Source organism: Leguminivora glycinivorella, chromosome 2 (genome assembly GCF_023078275.1).
Source record: "Leguminivora glycinivorella isolate SPB_JAAS2020 chromosome 2, LegGlyc_1.1, whole genome shotgun sequence".
NCBI classification, from domain to species: Eukaryota; Metazoa; Arthropoda; class Insecta; order Lepidoptera; family Tortricidae; genus Leguminivora; species Leguminivora glycinivorella.
In genome coordinates, this window is record NC_062972.1 from 161,942 (window position 1) to 181,753 (window position 19,812).

General features: G+C 36.6%; 1 protein-coding gene across 1 annotated transcript in view; it reads left to right on the top strand.

Annotated features, from left to right (window-relative positions):
- Positions 1-338: 338 nt before the first annotated feature.
- The window catches only part of LOC125236644 (lipid storage droplets surface-binding protein 1), a 34,811-nt gene continuing 15,337 nt past the window's right edge, over positions 339-19,812 (top strand). The window contains exon 1 of the mRNA XM_048143554.1: positions 339-489. Within this exon, the coding sequence (XP_047999511.1) occupies position 489 (1 nt within the window). The 5' untranslated portion in view covers positions 339-488. The remainder of the gene's footprint in view (positions 490-19,812) is intronic.

A 19,812-nucleotide genomic window follows, 5' to 3' on the forward strand; every position in this document is an offset into this window, starting at 1 on the left:
GTATACTTACTATATTGTTTCCTGTATTGAGGTGTGCAATAAAGAGTATTTGTATTGTATTGTATTGTAAAACTAGGAACATTGTAGGGTCTCTTTCAAATCAACGTTGGCGTTCGTATGTACCTAATGTATTTATTAATGTTTACAGTCATAAAAAATCAGCCATCTTAGCTCAAGGGTGACCCTACAGTTCTCTGTCAAGATATGACAGCCATTTTATTCTAAGTGCAATAATTAAAGAGAGCGGGATAGTCTCGCGAGCAAAAAGTGTCGCGCGACTCCTGTACCATTCCTACAGGGTTCAGACCGCACGACGCATACGTTGCGTTGCGCACGTTCGAGTTTGTCTACCTGTAATGTTTAGTCGGAGGTGTCGTTGTCCGTGTCCGCTCGGCTCGAGTGGGGTGCGGGCCGTGCGCGGGCGCCGCCAGTGGGCCGCGTGAGACGCAGCGGGAAGCATCGCAGGACCAGGACCACGCCGAGATAACAGTGAGTGTTTATTTATTTACCTATTCTAGCCTAAAAAATATTTTTATGTAGTCTACTGTGTGCTAGTGTATTTGAGTATCTCATTACAAAGGCCTCCCCTCATTTTTTAACTCGATTCTGCCATCGGCGTTTTCCCACCATTTTGGGTAGATCATCCAAATAGTCCAGCTATCTCTTTTTCATCAAAGTACATCGAAATATTATGACACCAAGTTTGTTTTCTCGAATTTAATTTAGTTTACCGAGGGTTAATAGTGACATCTTATTTTGAAATTAAGAAACAGTGTCATCATTAATTGCGAATCGAAGGTGGCAACAGGGTGTTACTCAAGTAATTAACATATTTTATATACATACGAGTGGATATATGAAGCTATCTACTTATTAGTTGGTAAATATTTTGTGCCAATCGGGCGTTAACCACAAGTTACAAAGTCTAATTTGAGATTTATACCTACCCGCTTACGTACTCATGTGATTTGTCTCGATCTGCATAGCATATTTGAATCTATAGCCTGTCAACCAAAGTTTGGCAGTAGCAATGTACATCGAACTAAAGTATGGTATCCCTATAAAACGAACAAAAACCAGCAATGTACGTCGAACAGCCACAGATATTTTTTTTCAAGTGGCTCATTGGGCCTGCAGCATTGGAATGCCTCCCTAATAAATAAAATTGTAGTATAAAATGTATATATCATATCGAATCCAATCCTTTCCTTTCCAAATTACCGTAATATCCGTATTTCCTAATTCCTAGTTTCCCTAACTTTAACTCTTTCACTTGTCGTTGGCTAATGTAACAAAAGCCAGAAAAAAAAAAAGCATATGAAACGCGTATACTCATCCTTTACTTCCTTACGAATTAGATAGAGTATTAAAAAGGGACGGATATATGCTAGCTATTTCTCTTTTTCGTAGGGTGGAGGTTTCCACAGATAAGATACAAATGAAATGACACGCGAATATCCACCAATTTTCAAAACTAGTGTTGCTAGCCCGCGTTTTTTCAAATTTGCCGCCTTTTTCTAGTGACAAGATTTGGTTGACGGTCTATAACGTATCTATTACGTTGCCCACTTTGTTGTATTACCTACTTATAACAAATATTGTGATTTTTGAATTTTTGGAATTAACTGAGTGCTCATAAAGGGTGTTTTTTTTAGAGCTATAGAACTTTGAAATGGAATAAAACAAAGATGATATTTTTCAATTTACATGAAATTAACTTTATTCGATAGACAATTTTCTGGCATTATAATTTGAATATAACTTCTGGCATATGACCGCCACGGCTGGCTCGGACGTAGTCTAATCTAGAGGTCCAGTTTTCGATTACTTTTTCCAACATTTGTGGCTGTATATCGGCAAGAACGCGGCGAATGTTGTCCTTCAAGTGGCCAACGCGATTTCGGGTTTATCGTCGTAGAGTCTACGACGTAGACTAGAGACTTCACATATCCCCACAGAATATAGCCGAGTGGCGTTAAATCGCACGATCTTGGAGGTCAATTCACGGGGCCGAAACGCCCGAAACGTGAAATTATGCGATCACCAAACGTTTCCTTCAATAACTGAACTGTGGCACGAGCTGTGTGGCATGTTGCCCCGGCTTGTTGAAACCACAGTTCCTGCACATCAAGATCGTTCAATGGTTGAACGAAAAAATCAGTAACCATGGCCCTATTATAGCGGTCACCATTGACTGTAACGTTCTGGCCAGCGTCGTTTTTAAAGAAGTACGGACCAATTATTCCACCAGGCCATAAAGCACACCAAACGGTCAGTTTTTCTGGATGTAACGGTGTCTCAACATAGGCTTGAGGATTATCATCACACGAAATGTGGCAGTTTTGTTTTTTGACGAATCCATTCAAGCAAAAGTGAGCTTCATCGCTAAACAAAATTCGCTTATGAAAATCGACGAAGTCTTTGGAACAGATCCATGATTTTCAAAATAAATTTTCGCAATCTGGAAGCGTTGTCCAAGCGCCTATTTATTCAATCTTGAAATGCCAAACCAAACTAAACACAAGTCACTTTACAGTTTACAAAATTACCGCCAATTAAAAAAGTGTTGCCAAATTAAACTTCTATACCTCTAAAAAAAACACCCTTTATTAGATACTTACTATAAGTACTAGATTCTTGTGACTTCATCTGGGTGGAATGATGATTATCGATAAAAACAAATGCCATGATCTTTCCGGAGGCTTTAAAGTATTTCCGTTCTATTTTTAGGGTTCTGTAGCCTAAATGTCTAAAACGGAACCCTTATCATTTCGTAGTGTTCGTCCATGTTCGTCTGTCTGACTTTACGTCCGTATGTCACAGACATTCTGCTCGAAAACTATGAGGTAGGTAGACTTCCGGTGCGAACGCCATCTTAGCGGTTTCGTGTCGTGAATAATTTATATCGATAGCTTATTATGCAGTAAACTAATGTTGTAGTGAGAAGCTGATGAAGAATTAATCTCGAAACGCGTTTAGCCTCTTTTTTGTCGTCAACGGCCGGTAGTCCACGTGCTCTTGTAAAATCTAGCTATCAATTTACAAGTGCTAACTCACCGTACACTGTCGTAATTACCGTACAAAAATTGTTAAGAGGATACTGTAGCGAAAATGCTAAAATGAAAAGGAGCCCCCCTTTTAACTTGGGAATTTTAGTGAAATATACAAGTGTTATTAATTAACTAGATTTATCGAAAAAAAATTGTCAATTAAGAACAACTCAGTCAAAAGATGTTTCAAAAAAATCTTTAAAATCGAGGTTCCGCTCTCGACTCTTTCCTCCTTCAAAACTTAATCAATCGGAACGAAATTTGAGAATCTGAATAACAATGAAATAATCTATGTCGGACCGTTTAGCTTTTTTGGTTAATTGTTACCAATCTTGAGTATCACACCTTTTTTTGCGCCACAATGAAAAAGGCCGTTTTTGAAATTTTTGATTGGCTCGATCTAGAGTCTTTAAAAAGCAGAATATCAAAAAAATCAAAACGGTCCGACACAGATAAAAATAATAACAATCTGTGTTGAAAAAATCATTGCTCTATCTTCAATAACCAGGGAGGAAGTAGTCGAGAGCGTTTGTATGGAGAATTGACCCCTACCGTATCGTCTTAATAATTAGCTCATATCACCTTGACACTGGCGTAATAGTCCGAATGGACTGCGGCCATTTAATTTAAAAAACTGAACTGAACTATGAGCTAGGTAGGTATGCACGAGTATATTTTGCTAACAATAAGATTTGGAACATAAGTCTGTGTGGCACCAATCCATAGCTCTTTTTAAATAATACAAAGATTGCTAAAATTTGCTTTCTTCATAAAGCTTGATATTTATCATTATCGCTCTCTACGATAATCAAATGGCTTTGAAGACGAATAGCAGAGCAGTTAACGAAATTAAATCCATACTACTCGTAAATGTGTGTGTCTGTTTGTTAGTCAAAAGCTAGTAGTTTATAAATTTACAGCTACCTCCTATATACGGTCCGAAACATTAGTATTTAGTAAAATATACCTACCTAATCGTCATAGTACCTACTGGCTAAAATGTGCTAAAAGGGAAACTCCGTTCTCGATCATGACTGGAAATTTGATTTGATTATTTTTTTAGGGCTGGAATACAGTCAAATGCCTACTCGTACTGATGATAAGTAATCGTTTCATTGCTCAACGATTGACTTTGACCGAACAAGTTCCTTGTTGGTGTTTGTCTTGCGTGATTACAATGTTTACATCGATGTTGTTTACATTTACATCGCTTATCATCTTTCTATTGTGTTACGTTTTTAAGCTAGCAGGAGTAGTAGTATCAGTGGTTCATCTGATATTTTAAAATTAAGGATAAAAGTAGTAATAGCAAGAACTAGGAACTAACTAATATAATGCATTTCCGTCAACGGACACACGATTGAAAATGTAACCGTGACTAAATTTCTAGGTCTAACTATTGATAGTCAGTTAACGTGGAAAAATCACATAGATGAATTATGTAAGTACTTGAGCAAATCTGCTTACGCTCTTTACAGACTGTCCAAAGTAACCCGTCGTGATACAGTCGTAATGGCATATCATGGCCTTGTAGCGTCAAAAATTAGATATGGCCTTATCTTTTGGGGTAACTCTGTAGATCGAGAGGCCGCTTTTGTGGCCCAAAAGAGAGATGTATAAGAGCTATCAGCTGTGGGGTTAATTTTAGGGTAAGTTGTTACCCACTTTTCAAATCATTAAGACTTCTAACACTACCTTCATTATACATAAGAATGGCACCGAGAATATTAAAAAAAATACCGTCTGAAATAAAAAACCTTCAATTGCATCAATTTAAAAAGCAATTGGTTGCATATTTAGTTGAAAAAACGTTTTTACTGCATTAAAGAGTTCTTAGATGCCTGATTGTTAATAATATGAATATGAACTAATTATAATTTTTTATATCAAAACTGAATATAATGAAAAGTTATTTAAAATTAATAATTATGATATTTAGAGAATAATTTTTATACTAGTATGTAAACTAACGGAAACCATTTACTGTAACCCGTAAATGTCCAGGTGATACTGAGAAACTTTTACTATGGGACCAACACCCAAAACGCGAAATAAAAATTTACTCTCCCATAGGAAATACTTACTATAAAATAAAACTACTTATGAAACTGTCAGAAGATATTTTCGTGATTTCGGGGTTGATCCCATAGTAAAAGTTTCTCAGTATCACCTGGACATTTACGGGTTACAGTAAATGGTTTTCGTTAGTTTACATAGTTACATACTGTATAATTTAGTGACTTGATTTTATGACATGCATGCATTATTATTTCTATGCCGTATGTGGCAGGATGTGCTGATCAAATGTATTACCAACCTACAATGTACCACATTCAAAGAAATAAAATATTTGATTGATTGATTGATTGAAAAAAATAAATCGTTTTTTATCATGCAGAAACATCTGCGAGCGATATTAATATTACATATAATATACATTTATGCATATAATATTTGAGGATAAAAAAACTTTGTCACTTTACTACTACTTTAACCAAATCCATACTTAATATATAATATATAATATTATAATATGTATTATAAATGGGAAAGTGTGTGTGTCTATTTGTTTGTCCGTCTTTCACGGCAAAACGGAGCAACGAATTGACGTGATATTTTAAGTGGAGATAGTTGAAGGGATATAGGCTACTTTTCGTCTTTTTCTAACTAACCTCACACTTCCCTAAAATGAGGGTTGGGTTTTTGTATGGAGCATTCCGCAATTTTTGAATTGAACGCGAGCGAAGCCGCGGGCGAAAGACGTACTTGCGACGACGATAAATAACGGGGTGGAGATGTTGTAACTTATAATTCTTATAAACAAGGATAACATCCCACGCTAAAATCAATTGCTATGTGTAAACTGTTAAGATTTTGGGAGTCACGTCATGAAAAATATAGACATAAGAATTTAAAAAAATGCGGATGACACGCATGTGTCGCCGCTGACACGATATCGGGTTCTCTGTTCGTAGGAGCTTTTCCTCATGTTATCGGCTATGCTCGTAGCGCGTAGCACGCGCTGGCACTGGACGTGTTGGGTTGGGGCAGCGGGCAGGGGGAACGCGGTTTTCATCGAATTTGGACAAGTTTTGAGTTCAATCTCCTGAATTTGAACGAATTTGAGGATTATCCCCTCGTATGTCTAAGCACTGATCAGTGCAAAGGAATTTTAATATATTGTTTTAAATGTCAAGGTCACTTTTTCAATGATAAAAATTGACAGGCAACATACGATGGGTTAAAAGACAAACGGCTGTGGGGTTTTCAATCTTTTATCTCTCTTTTGTAAAGCCATATTTTGAAATAACCACAAAATTAAAATTTTGATAAACCCCCGACCGCGACATAGTAGACCGATTTTCACGAAACATGGCTAATAACACTCCCGACTAATTCAGCTTACAAACAAAAAAAAAACTAAATCTAAATCGGTTCATCCGTTCGGGAGCTACTATGCCACAGAAAGACACACGCACAGACACAACAGACATACACTTATAACACCCCGTCGTTTTTGCGTCGGGGGTCAGAAGTGAATACTCATTTTTAGGGTTCCGTAGTCAACTATTAGGAACCCTTATAGTTTCGCCATGTCTGTCTGTCCGTCCGTCCGCGGATAATCTCAGTAACCGTTAGCATTAGAAAGCTGAAATTTGGTACCAATATGTATATCAATCACGCCAATAAAGTGCAAAAATAAAAAATGGAAAAAAATGTTTTATTAGGGTACCCCCCCTACATGTAAAGTGGGGGCTGATATTTTTTTTCATTCCAACCCCAACGTGTGATATATTGTTGGAGAGGTATTTAAAAATGAATAAGGGTTTACTAAGATCGTTTTTGATAATATTCATATTTTCGGAAATAATCGCTCCTAAAGGAAAAAAAAGTGCGTCCCCCCCCTCTAACTTTTGAACCATATTTATTTTTAACAAGCAAAAACGTCTGCTAACGATTCTAAACATTTTTATATTAAAGGAAAAAATGGAAAATTTTTCCATTTTTAGGGTTCCGTACCTCAAAGAGGAAAAACGGAACCCTTATAGGATCACTCGCGTGTCTGTCTGTCCCTCTGTCACAGCCGATTTCTCCGAAAGTACTGGACCGATTTATTTGAAATTTGGCACACATATGTAAACCTGTGGCCCAAAGACGGACATGTAATTTAATTAAATCAAATTTAATCACAGGGGCCACTTTTGGGGGGTAACATTGAAAATTAAAAATCAAAGTATTAAAACTATATTATGTTACATATCAAATGAAAGAGTCATTTTATAAGCATTTGAAGTATATTTTTTTTATTTTGGTAATTTAGAAGTAATTTAAGAAAATACGCAAAAAATGACCATTCCCCCCCCTTATCTCCGAAATTACTTAGCGTAAAATTTTCAAAAAAATACACGAGATAGCCCTCTACCTGTAGATTACAGAAAAACCTATTAGAAATCTACAGTCAAGCGTAAGTCGGACTTAAGAGAAAAAAACTCAGATTACGAATTTCACTCACTGCCGCTGCAAGTAGTTACTAAACGTCTTAAAATGTTGTAATCGCGTTGGACAGGTATAAAGAAATTAATTTCTGTTTCGTTTGTTATAGAAATTGTTAAAAAAAAAACATTTTCCAAAATGACTTAAGTTCCTACTAAAAAGGAGGCGCTTAAGACCGTTTAGAACTTCACTGACCATAATATTGCCCACATAGGTCCAAAAAAAGGTGTATATATACGAAAACAAAAAAATTGTGCCATCGACAACCAAAATCAGAAGTCCATTTTGCTTTATCTCTTATCGTTTCCGAAATATACGCGAAATCTAAGTACGAAATTTAGTGTACGTTGCCATCACATTTCGTCAGGCGCTCATGACCTGTTTGTATGGAAATGTCGAAATCCGACTCGCACTTGACCAATTTTCATAGAAAGTTGTGTTTTATTATAGTTTTGAAGGAAGTTTCTTGTTTTTAACCACCAACGCAAAAACGACGGAGTGTATTATAATAATTTAAGGTTTGACGCTTGACATGTCTGTCTGTGGCATCATAGCTCCCGAACGAATCAATCGATTTTGACTTAGTTTTTAATGTTTAAGGTGAATTCGTCGACAGTTTTTTTTGTACTAAGTAGGTGGGAAACAGGCATACGGTCTGCCTGATGGAAAGCGGTCACAGTAACCTATGGACGCCTGCCACTCAAGGAGTGGCGCATGTGCGTTGCCGACTCATTAGAAATTTGTACAAACCTGTACTTAGAAGGGGCCTGGGTGCCGACGACTCAAAGGACAATCTAATGTCCTAATTAGTTCCGTAGGTCCTCCCTCGTTGAGCTCTGGCTGCCTTATTCACCGGCAGGAACACAACAATGAGTAAGGTCTAGTCCTATTTGACCGCAGTCTTTTGTAAAGCGGAGGTACTTCCCCAGTTAGACTCTGATCTACCTTAGATTATATTCAATTTAGTAGAGCAGTCAAGATATTCAAATGCAGCGTCATCTATTATTAGTTTCGACAACTTTTCATGTGACTTTCCATGCCTAAAGGTTCACACAAGTCTCAAGTCGCGTAAATTACTTAGTAAATTATGCCGAGAGATGGCGCTAAATACAATAATGCTCATTAGAGTACCTATACTTCTAGCCAAAGACATTATATAACTCGCCGTCGCGTCTCATCGCATCGTCTACTTCCATATCGATAAGGTTTGATTTCGTATGCGTCGCATCACCGTCGCGCGACCATCGCGCAACCGTCGCCCACGCAAGCCACGGCGTCAATGGTTCGCATGGAATGGCTTAGCTTTAAATCTCAAAAATACTCACTTTGTGCATTTTAATCTTTCGGGCCGCATGACCACGCCGTTGATAGTTCATATTAATGGGAAAATACTTGAATAGTGCGGAGCGTTAACAGAGCATTAGTATGAATGTATAGTCCCGTCTGGCAGAAAGCATGAAACTTGGCATGTATATAGCTTATAGGGTTATAAGAAAAAATTGAAGTAGAAACACGCCGAGGTGTCAATGTTTCCCCTCCTTCTCCCCACTTTTGTATGCCTGTTTTCAGTTTTTTTTTATATTTCCATGAAAACCGTAAAAACTACAACAATAACGTCTAAGAGAAGTATATTCTCTATAAAATTCTCTACAATACTGTCTTTGGAAGTATATAGCTAGAACTTATAATTTTCAAACTATGCTCATTTTCCCTTTGCCATATTCGTGTTTGGTGACCAGTAGGATAAGTAAGGCCAGCGACTTTGCACTTTTTCCTGTGGCGATGCTGCTTGGCAAAATTGTTCCTTGGGTCAAACTGATCCGATTTATCCCAATAGTCATGAAATCGCACGTGACTACTCCCTACAAAGAGAAGGGTAAGGGGCCGGTTCCCTCGATGAATTCTATGCAATACTTCTTCTTGCTCTTAGCGACTAGGGCCCATAATGCCCATAGGCTGTTACAATTAAATACATAAAAAAAAACATTATTTTGTTATAAAATCGTTATTTTTGTATGAAAAGGTACAACGATTTTTTCAGAAACGATTAACACGTCCCTACATTACACGGAAATGATATACGATTTGCCCTAGTCGCTAAGAGCAAGAAGAAGTATTGCATAGATTTTATCGAGGGAACCGGCCCCTTCCTCTTCTCTTTGTGGGGAGTATAGTCACGTGCGATTTCATGACTATTGGGATAAATCGGATCAGTTTGACCCAAGGAACAATTTTGCCAAGCAGCATCGCCACAGGCAAAAGTGCAAAGTCGCTGGCCTTACTTATCCAGCTACTGGTCACCAAACACAAATATGGCAAAGGTAAAATGAGCATAGTTTGAAAATTATAAGTTCTAGCTATATACTTCCAAAGACAGTATTGTAGAGAATTTTATAGAGAATATACTTCTCTTAGACATTATTGTTGTAGCTTTTACGGTTTTCATGGAAATATAAAAAAACTGAAAACAGGGATACAAAAGTGGGGAGGAGGGGAAACATTGACACCTCGGCGTGTTTCTACTTCAATTTTTTCTTATAATCCTATAAGCTATATACATGCCATGTTTCATGCTTTCTGCCAGACGACGGGACTATAGATCAGGCATCCTCGACTACAGATCACGGCTTAAAATGGCACCAGCAACTAGATAAACTGTGTGATAGTCTGGGCAGTGCGTGCTTTGCCTTAGGTCGAGTTGCAAAGTCTGTGGCTCCAGAAGTAGCCTGGACATCCTATTTCGCCACTGTCCATTCATTAATACAGTACGGTGTGGAGCTCTGGGGACGTTGTGCTGAATGGAAGAGGGTCTTTCGCTTTAGAAACGAGCTATCAGGATCGTTACTCAGGTACCTGTAGACACCCCGGCCAAAGAACTCTTTAAAAAATAAGAATCCTGAGACTGCTTGCAATAGTTATCATGCGGGTAGCCATTTATGTAAGAGAGAACTTGGAAGCATACAAAACCAGGGGTGGCTGACTCCGCGATTCTATCGCCGCGCTACAAGTACATGTCAGCGGCCGCGTGTTCGCGGCCCATTCATTGGCGACGACCTTCGCGCGGCGAAATAAAATGCAATGTTGGCTGCTCGCGTACGGTCCGTTTGTTAATGAAGGTAACACTAACAATATGTGTTCCAAGTACAACACTCTAAATGCCGGAAAGTTAGTAGGTATCGACCGTATATTGGCGAAATCCAACAAGTTAACACATGTGATGGACCCTGCCGTCTATAATAAATTGCCGCAATATGTGGTTGAAGTACCTAGAGTGTCGAACTTTAAGTATTGCTTAAAAAATTGGCTGGTCGAGCACCCGTTCTACACTTATGACAATTTTTTTATTACCTAATTAGAAAAATATTTTTGTTAATTTTTTATGTGAATATTGCCTAACTTTTTGTAATTTCAATCTTCTGTCTATTTATTTTCTAAGTATTATTGTTGCATGAATATTATTTTTTTAAATCAAATCTTGACGTGTAAAATGGCGTTACAAATAAATGAGTATGAGTAGTATTAGATTATTTTGACCATTAAAAGTTTGTACGAAACCCTCGGTGGGCGAGTCCGACTCGCACTTGGCCGGTTTTTCCTTTAATATAAAAATGTTTTGAACCATATGTTTAAAAAATGTGAAAAAAATCATAAAAGTAGAACTTTATAAAGACTTTCTAGGAAAATTGTTTTGAACTTGATAGGTTCAGTAGTTTTTGAGAAAAATACGGAAAACTACGGAACCGTACACTGAGCGTGGCCCGACACGCTCTTGGCCGGTTTTTTTATTGTTTTTTTAAACATGTAGATGTAGTGTAGGGACGCCCGGCCGGAGGCAGGCGGGCTGTCGATCACTTGCTGTGTTCATTCAGCCCATTTTTAAACATGGTCTAAAAACACTTTTTCCGAAATTTTATTTTAGTGAAGTGTCTTACATATATGAAATCTACATGTTTCGGTTTACCTTTGACATTTCGAAAAAAATGAAAGAACAATTTTAATTTTAAGTAATTATAATAAGACAAAAATTATGAAAAAAGAAACAGTTTTTAGACCTAAAATTGTTCAGCTTCGATGTAATTATCGGATACTATTTTGCTCAAAGACGATGCTGTTAATATGGTAGATAGATAGATTAAAAATTACATATCATAATACCCATTGATTAAAATCGAAGGTCATTGGCGTAGGGAATCCCCTTAAGAGGGGGTAGAGCAGGGAGAATTTTCAAAATCTGTCAAATTACCCCATTACACACACAAACACCCTTCACTCACACTACCTCAATTTACTGTGAAAGGTCAGTGACCCTTAATTTTTTCAAGAGTGTTATTTTGAGTTTGTAGTCAACTACTGACCTCCTTTCAGAAATTAAAACTGTAAAAAAGGTAGCATACAAGAAGACAGAGAAAAAATACGCATCATCTAGCTTTCCTTCTCTGTTCATGTCTCATGTGAATTTAATTTACCTAAATATGTAGATAACGTTCCTTATTCAATTGATTGTTTATCTAGGTGTATTTCAAATTACTTTGCACTACATTTTGCGTTACTTTTCTATACTTAGATTAAAAATCGTCAGCCTGCCTATCCCCGCAAACATTATTCAAAGACGTGTGTGAAGGGCTAAAGGCCGATACCTCCAGGCAGACAATTATTATGGTCGCGTGATAAATGATAAAACATCAGCCCTATCACACTATTTGTAAGTGCGATAGGGACGGCCCGATGTTATACCATTTATCGCGCGACCATGATTGCCCTGCCGGTCTTCGGAGGCCTGTGCTGTGCATTACGTCTATGCGGGGTGTATTAAAGACTAACAGATAGGTACTTTATTCTTTTTGGTCGTTAGGTTTTTTATCAATTTATCATTTATTTTGATACAAAAATAAAGTATGTGTATAAAATAAAAACCTAATGAATAGAGTACAGCTAGCAGCAGTCATGTCAGAGACACAAAGAAAGACAGGGAATATCGACGCATATCTTATCCAATACTGCCATCGGCATCTGCATCAGACTCTTGATCTTACCCAATTTCCGAGTCCCTTCTCTTAATTTCAGTTCCTTGAGTTGAAAATGTTGAAACTCATACTTAGTATTAAATAAACCACAAATACATATAAAAATCACAATATAATTTTAAATTATGGCTTGGGCCCTGTACCAGTTGCAGTCGCTACGTCTGTAAAGCCCCTTGTAGTTTCTTTTAAATGGCTAAATACCTAGATGTACACATATCATACACATCTGTGATGTAACTGAAAATTAAAAAACATCGCTCAGAGATAAGGTTCAAATTAGCATGGCAAAAAATACAGTGCAGTCAAAATACCATCAAAATACGAAAAAGCATATGTCAATGTCAATATCACTGCCGTATGCCGTATTTCAGGCCATAAGGGCTGTTTTCTCAAATATGAAAAAATCACAAAAGCAGAACTTTAAATAGTATTTTATGCAACAGGCGTTTAAAGGAGATCAAAAAAGACGAGTGGCGTGGGTAACAATTTGAGGCGAAGCCGAAAATTGTTATTAAGACGCCACGAGTATTTTTTGACTCAGTTAAACACCGTTGCATACAATACTTTTTTTACGACCATGCACTTAGTTTTTAATAGGTTTCTTGAATAACTTTCGTGAAATTCACACTGTTTCCTGTATGTTGACGCAAAGGTTTGCACTGTCAGCTCAGCTGCCCAAAGCCTTCCCGCGCACGCGTGCCGTATCATTATAAGGCGTTGCCATGGTTACAGAGCCAAACAATGCGTTTTCAGTTTTTTCGATACTGCGCGCATGCGCGGAAAGCCGGCGGACACTGGCTTTGGGGAATAGACTTTTATGTAGGGTTTTAAAGATCTATGCACGACCCTGTAAATGACGAATAATACATAGTTCGGGAGTAGAAAAAAGACTTTCTAGGAAAATTATTTTGAACTTGATAGGTAGAACAATTTTTAAAAGTTGTACAAAAAAAATCTGAACTAAGTTTGTAACTATATGAAAAGTATTTTTTATCTATTTATTTATTGATATATAACATAATAAAACATTAGGGACATAAAATTATCTCACAATAAAACTAACTATTAAATCTAAAATTAAACTTAAAATAAAATAAAATAAAAATTAAATTAAATTAAACTAAATAAAACTAAAATTAAACTAAAGTAAATCTAAAAATGGCCCCTGTGGCATAGTACCGAAGACGCTGGCAGCATTTCCTCGCTGGATGGTCAAGCTAATACGCTGAGCGAGGAAGCTGCCAGCTCTTCGGTCGCCGGTGGCGTCTCTTAGTCTCTTCGATAAGTCCTTGAAGAGACTCAGAGCGCCAGGGCCCCACGGACCAAGGGTCTCGACGCCGAATGGAATAAAAATATATTCGGCGCCGAGACCGCTGTATTTTCCTACCTTTATTTTCTCGGCCGCCTCTGCTGCTGCCGCTGCCCTCACAGAGGTTCGGTGGAGATGAGACGGGGCCAGTGTGTCAACGCAAGTTGCGTCCCAAACCAGCACCCGTCCCATATTCCACGGAACCAACGACATCCCATCCGGTCTCTTACCGTCCGTCCTAGATATGCCGGTCGGCTCTAAAAGGGCCGGCACATTGACTGACGCAAGAGACCGGCGGATCACGTCGTTGAGGGCAGCATGCCTCGAGAAGCGGCCAGCGCTTCGTTGGCAGGAAATCTTAGATTGCATATTTTATATGCATATTATCGTAACGAATTTTCTTTCAAATAAAAAGAGAATTATTAGAATAGGTTGACGGTGTCTACCGTAAACTGGGGTTACATTGACCAATTTGGGAATTTAAACTTCTCTAGCTTCTACATTTAATGGGTATTTTTACCCATTAAATGTAGGAGTTAGAGAAGTATAAATTCCAAAATTGGTCAACGTAACGTAACTAAGGAATAAAAAAAATGGGACCATCAACTTTTTTAGTCTTTTCCTGCTAAAAATCTAAAAAGGTAACAAAATAAGTGATATCAGGATTATTGTTTTCTGTCACGATGCCTGCACGTATGAAATGTTTCTTTTTAACCCAGTGGTTGACTGGTAGAGAATGCCTTAAGGCATTATGTCCACCATTTGTACTTATTTTTTTATGTGCAATAAGGAATAAATAAATAAAATAATGTACGCAGAAAAAAAACGATGTAATTAAACATAAACTGACATTGGGGTTACTTTGATACACTATATATTTTTTTAATGATAATTGAATGTAATCCCTTACAAAAGTATTTTATGTCAAGAAAAGATAAAAAAAAATGGTTTGCAATCAAATATTACAACTCTTTAACACTATTTTGGGGTTACTTTGATCAAGAATAAAAATTAACATCTTCGAAAAACCAACTTTATTTGCAATTATTTCAATATTTATCACAAGAAGCGATCAAATTATCAGCCTCAACAAGTACCGTGACAAAATCAGACAATAATTAACTATGTGTCATTATGGTAAATGTTACCCCATGCAAGTGATCAAAGACACCCCACAGAGTAAATCATTAGTAGTAAATACCTAGTTTGACTTTATGATACAAAATTCAATACAATGGTATAGCTGAACACATTTCTGGCAACCTAATATTCACTGTGAACCTTTTACTTTAATACCCACTACGTTAGTTTAGAAGTTTATTTAAACATGAAAAATAGCAACAAACTATGCTTATATTTTGACACGTTATCCGCACTGCCCACGACCATACTTACTTATTCACCGCGTCAGAGCACCATCTAACTATAAAGGTTGGTTAAGGGTTATCATAATATGTGTAGATTTCATTACCGACCACTCATAACATATTAAATCCTTATTTTTTGGTAAAATAAATATAATACGCTCGTGACAGGTCATATTTTGTTCGCAATCCGAAAGAGTCAACCCTTTTCCCTATTCACCCCCTTCCCGACCCTATTCACTCCAACGTTAGGGTGAGCGAAAATTACTAAATAAAACGACATATTTTCAAAGACAAACCGAAGTTCACACTGCCGGAAGATTTTTTGTGTAAAAAATTAGCATGGCACATATAAAAAAAACTGCTATCGACGTTCAAAAGTCGGTTTTGGCCCTATTCACCATATATTACGTTAGGTATACCCGTTCCGACCCCATGAACCCAAAATCTTCAGAAAACGATGTACTATGTAGCCCAATTTTATTTGGTATTTTGGAGGTAGCTAGTAAAAATAATTTAGTTTAACAATTGTGCGAAAATAGATTCTCATTTGGCCGGTTTTTTTAACCTGGCCTGGTGGCCTAGTGGTAATAACGTTAGCTGCGTAAGCTGAAGACCCGGGTTCGATTCCCGGCTCAGCCACCGTGGGCCTTGTCGTTTTTTCTTTCGTGTATGATATCTATTTCAATATATGTATGTATGTATGTGAACACTTTATTGTACATAAGACAAGTTAGGACATAAAAATACAGTAAAGTTATGATGTACAAAGGCGAACTTATCCCTATAAGGGATCTCTTCCAACCTTTGAGCGAATTGAAAATTTATTATTTATATAAACTTGAAAAAGAACAAATCAAAAATGATTCAATAAAATAATTTTACTTCTTCCCTAGTTGTATAGTTTCATACTTATGATTTTTATTTTAAAGTAATCCGTCTATATTATAGCAACCATGGGTGATTTTTGCGGAGTTAAGTAGAAACGTGGAGGTAGACAGAAGTGTGATTAACATTTCTAAGTGTTAATTTCTTGTATCTAGTCTAACTACGAAGCAATACATTGACATATAAATTGCGTCCATATACAGAGAGGTCATTCATAAAAATACCACTTTAGGTAAGTTATATATATTTTATACAATGTGACAAGCATTGACCACACATCCCAATTCACCCCTCTTCCGACCCTAATCAACCCCTTCGTAAACCTACTTCCGACCCGATTCCCCCCATTCCTGATCCCATTCACCCCTCAGGCCGCGGATATTTATTCATCCCGTAAAAATTCCCCAACACAGTTGCATCGCTTTCTTCATGAAAACCATTATAAAAATGAAAATATGTCATATGATTTTCTGTTATACATAAACTTTAGAAGTGTATACACATTCAAAAGGATAATGAACGATTAAAATGAGTAAAAATCCAATAAATTTGAACGTCAACTTTGACAGACATGAAACTGTAAATAAAAATGTGTGGCTTGCACATTTTCACTGTAATTTTAAATATTCACACATTTTTTTTTAGTAACATATTGTGTATAATACTTTTCACTCAACAGATAACTGTTATTGGCCTAAGACTATATAAAAATACCTATGTAAGTTGAATATTTACGGCTGTTGTCCTAAATACCAATAATAATAATAATAAAAAAAACATAATATATTATTTTCCTACTTTGATTGCGGAAAATAGAAAGTATATGTTAAGAAATATAATAACATTATATACCCCCGGAACCCTTTTCACCCCAAATTACGGTATTTATTAAATTGTCATTATGTAAAATGTCGGAAACTACGGAACCCTACACTGACGCGCTCTTGGTCGGTTTTTCTTCTTAATGCTATGTAAGAGATAATAAAAAATTACACCTCCCAATTTATAATGTTTTTTTTGCAAAAAAAATATTTATTGCTCTCCGAGACATTTCTAAAAACCCCTGACTCAATGGGGATACGACGTTTCATAACAGAGTTCCTATGATCACCTTTCTGCTCCATCATCGCAAAATTTCAGCTCAATTGGAAACCGGAAAGTGGGTCAAATTTAGCTTCTACGTTTTGACTCAAACTAACATAACTAACAAGGCAAGTTGAATAAAAGCTTGTACCTATAAAGGCTTCTGATACTAGATTTGCAATAAGTTTACTTGTCATAATTTAAGAACAGATGAGACAGACATATCCAATGACACAAAGTCTATACCGTTTTTGTGAACTGTCAAATCACCTGTAAGGCAACCAGGTAGGGTTTATTATTGCACTTTAATTACATATTAATGATTTCTAGCCCGTAAGATATATATTTGCTTTAACAATGGATAGATATTTATGCGGGTGAGAGTGTAATTTAGGTTTTTATAAAGAATCAAATATTTTTAAGCGACCCGATCAGATATGTATGCGGATAAGGACCCTCCCACATCTACCGTCTTGCGATCGTAGCGTCGGGCCAACTGTATGGCCGCGCTGACGCGGCGTCTTTTTCCACACAGTTGGCCCGACGCTATACGCTCGCGAGACGCTAGAAAGAGAGACGATGTTTTTGCCGGTCACGGAGCATCACAAATTTTTGCCGGGAACATGTCGTCATATACTTATGACCCCCTATAGAAAATCAGATATTTTTGCACGGCTGTTCATAGTCATTTATGCTGGTCACCAGCTGGTTTTCCATGAATATTTTGGCTAGTTGAGTGGAGAAGTGCCATTCAAAACAAGCGCTTTGTAAACAACGATGTATTTAGGTGATTTATAATTATTATTGTTTTCAACTTACGGTTACGTGTTCGCGGTATGCACAAAGTAAATCTTTAATGAAATTGAGTCATTTTTTATATACACAATTAAATTTTAACCAGAAGCACTATACCTATACCCGCTCGCATTCCCCTTTTTTCTATTCCAAGTAAGAATCGATTAATACGTATCTGAATATGTATGAATAAATTAAATTGTAATTGTTTACATACAACCTGTGAAGTTTGGTTGACAAAATTTGACGTAGGTACTGTCATATATATTTTTAAAATGACGTACTGTTAATACCAGCGTAATGAAAATGTATTCCAATGAGTAAAACAAAACATGAAACTTTTTTCAATTTAACCGAACTAGAATGAAATCATTTATACTCATTCGGTTGTGTTCGTTATTTTCTTTAATAATGTGATATATTTTTATTTATTTTTTATGCACAAGCCATGCACCTTTAAATTTTAAATGAGATTGGATCTCCACCTGACATATTTGATTTACCCTATTTATTTTGAGCACAGTTTTACACTGGTATGGTTTTTCGTGTACGTACACCATTTTCTGTCAAAATATTTGTCAAATTTAATTGTCAACGCGGAGCGACCGGCGACACGTCTGCCTCCGATGAGCCGCTCAGGGCGTCTAATCGAAAGGAGAATTCTGACAGCAATGGCGAATGTATGGAAATTTTACGATAGTTTAAATTTAAGGTAAAATTTCTTGTTGCCTTTGAGAGGAAAAATATAAAAAACCTCAAAACTTCTAGTCCATTTATCTGGCTTTTAGAATCACTTAATGTTATAACTAAAGTATTGAATTTTTTTAACAAAGTTTACTAAACGGCGACATACGTTTTTCTCATTTTAGGTCAACTTTGCGTGTGTTTATTTATTATACCTTTAATAATTAGAGATTCTGAATAGTCAAAAGTTGTAGACACACTCTTTAAGATAATAACTCCATTTATTTTATTTCATTTAGTTTAGAAATGTGAGCAGCATTTGTTAAACGCCGAATGCACTTTTCGAGGATTTCGTACGACCCCCTCTTAATCCATTACGTCTGTACCCACTACCGCAATTGTCTCAATTCGCCAGCTAAAGCTACCAATACCACATTTTAGACATAGACATAGACATAGAAAATTTTTATTCAACATCACATGAAAATGTTACAAATAATGAAGGATTTGCATTTGATAAAGTAAAAAAACTTAAATCTAGATTAAGCATCTAAGAAAATGAGTTATACAGGTGAGATTAAAATATTCATGTGCGTTAAATAGGAGCTTGCCTCAGCATAATGTTGCAGCATGCTAACTACAACGCTGGTTTTCAGGCAGACCCTTGATATATTGTCACCTTACAGCTGTTAGTCGAAAACCGATTGGCTTGAAAATTGTGCTGAATGTGGAGTTGTGTGTAAATAAAGAAATGGTAGAATGGCATTTTGGAGTAGTGTTCGCAATAATATAATATATATAGTCACAAGATCGGAGTACGTGTAGGAAATAAATATAAAAAAGAGAAATATTTTTAAAATGGCAAAAAAAAAAAAAATTTAATATTCATTTTAAGATACAATCAATATAAATATTGTTATAAATATGTCGGTGTGGCTCTAGTACCAGGAGGTAGCATGTTTTGAATACTTGAATGTTTTAAAATTGTTTTGAATGTTTTAAAATTGTTGAGCCGATATCACGTCGGTAAAAGAATTTCTTCATATAGATCTTGTCAGAAATGCAAGACCAGCTCGAGTGAAATGAATCATCTTGTCGTAGAGATTATGTCCGAGACGAGT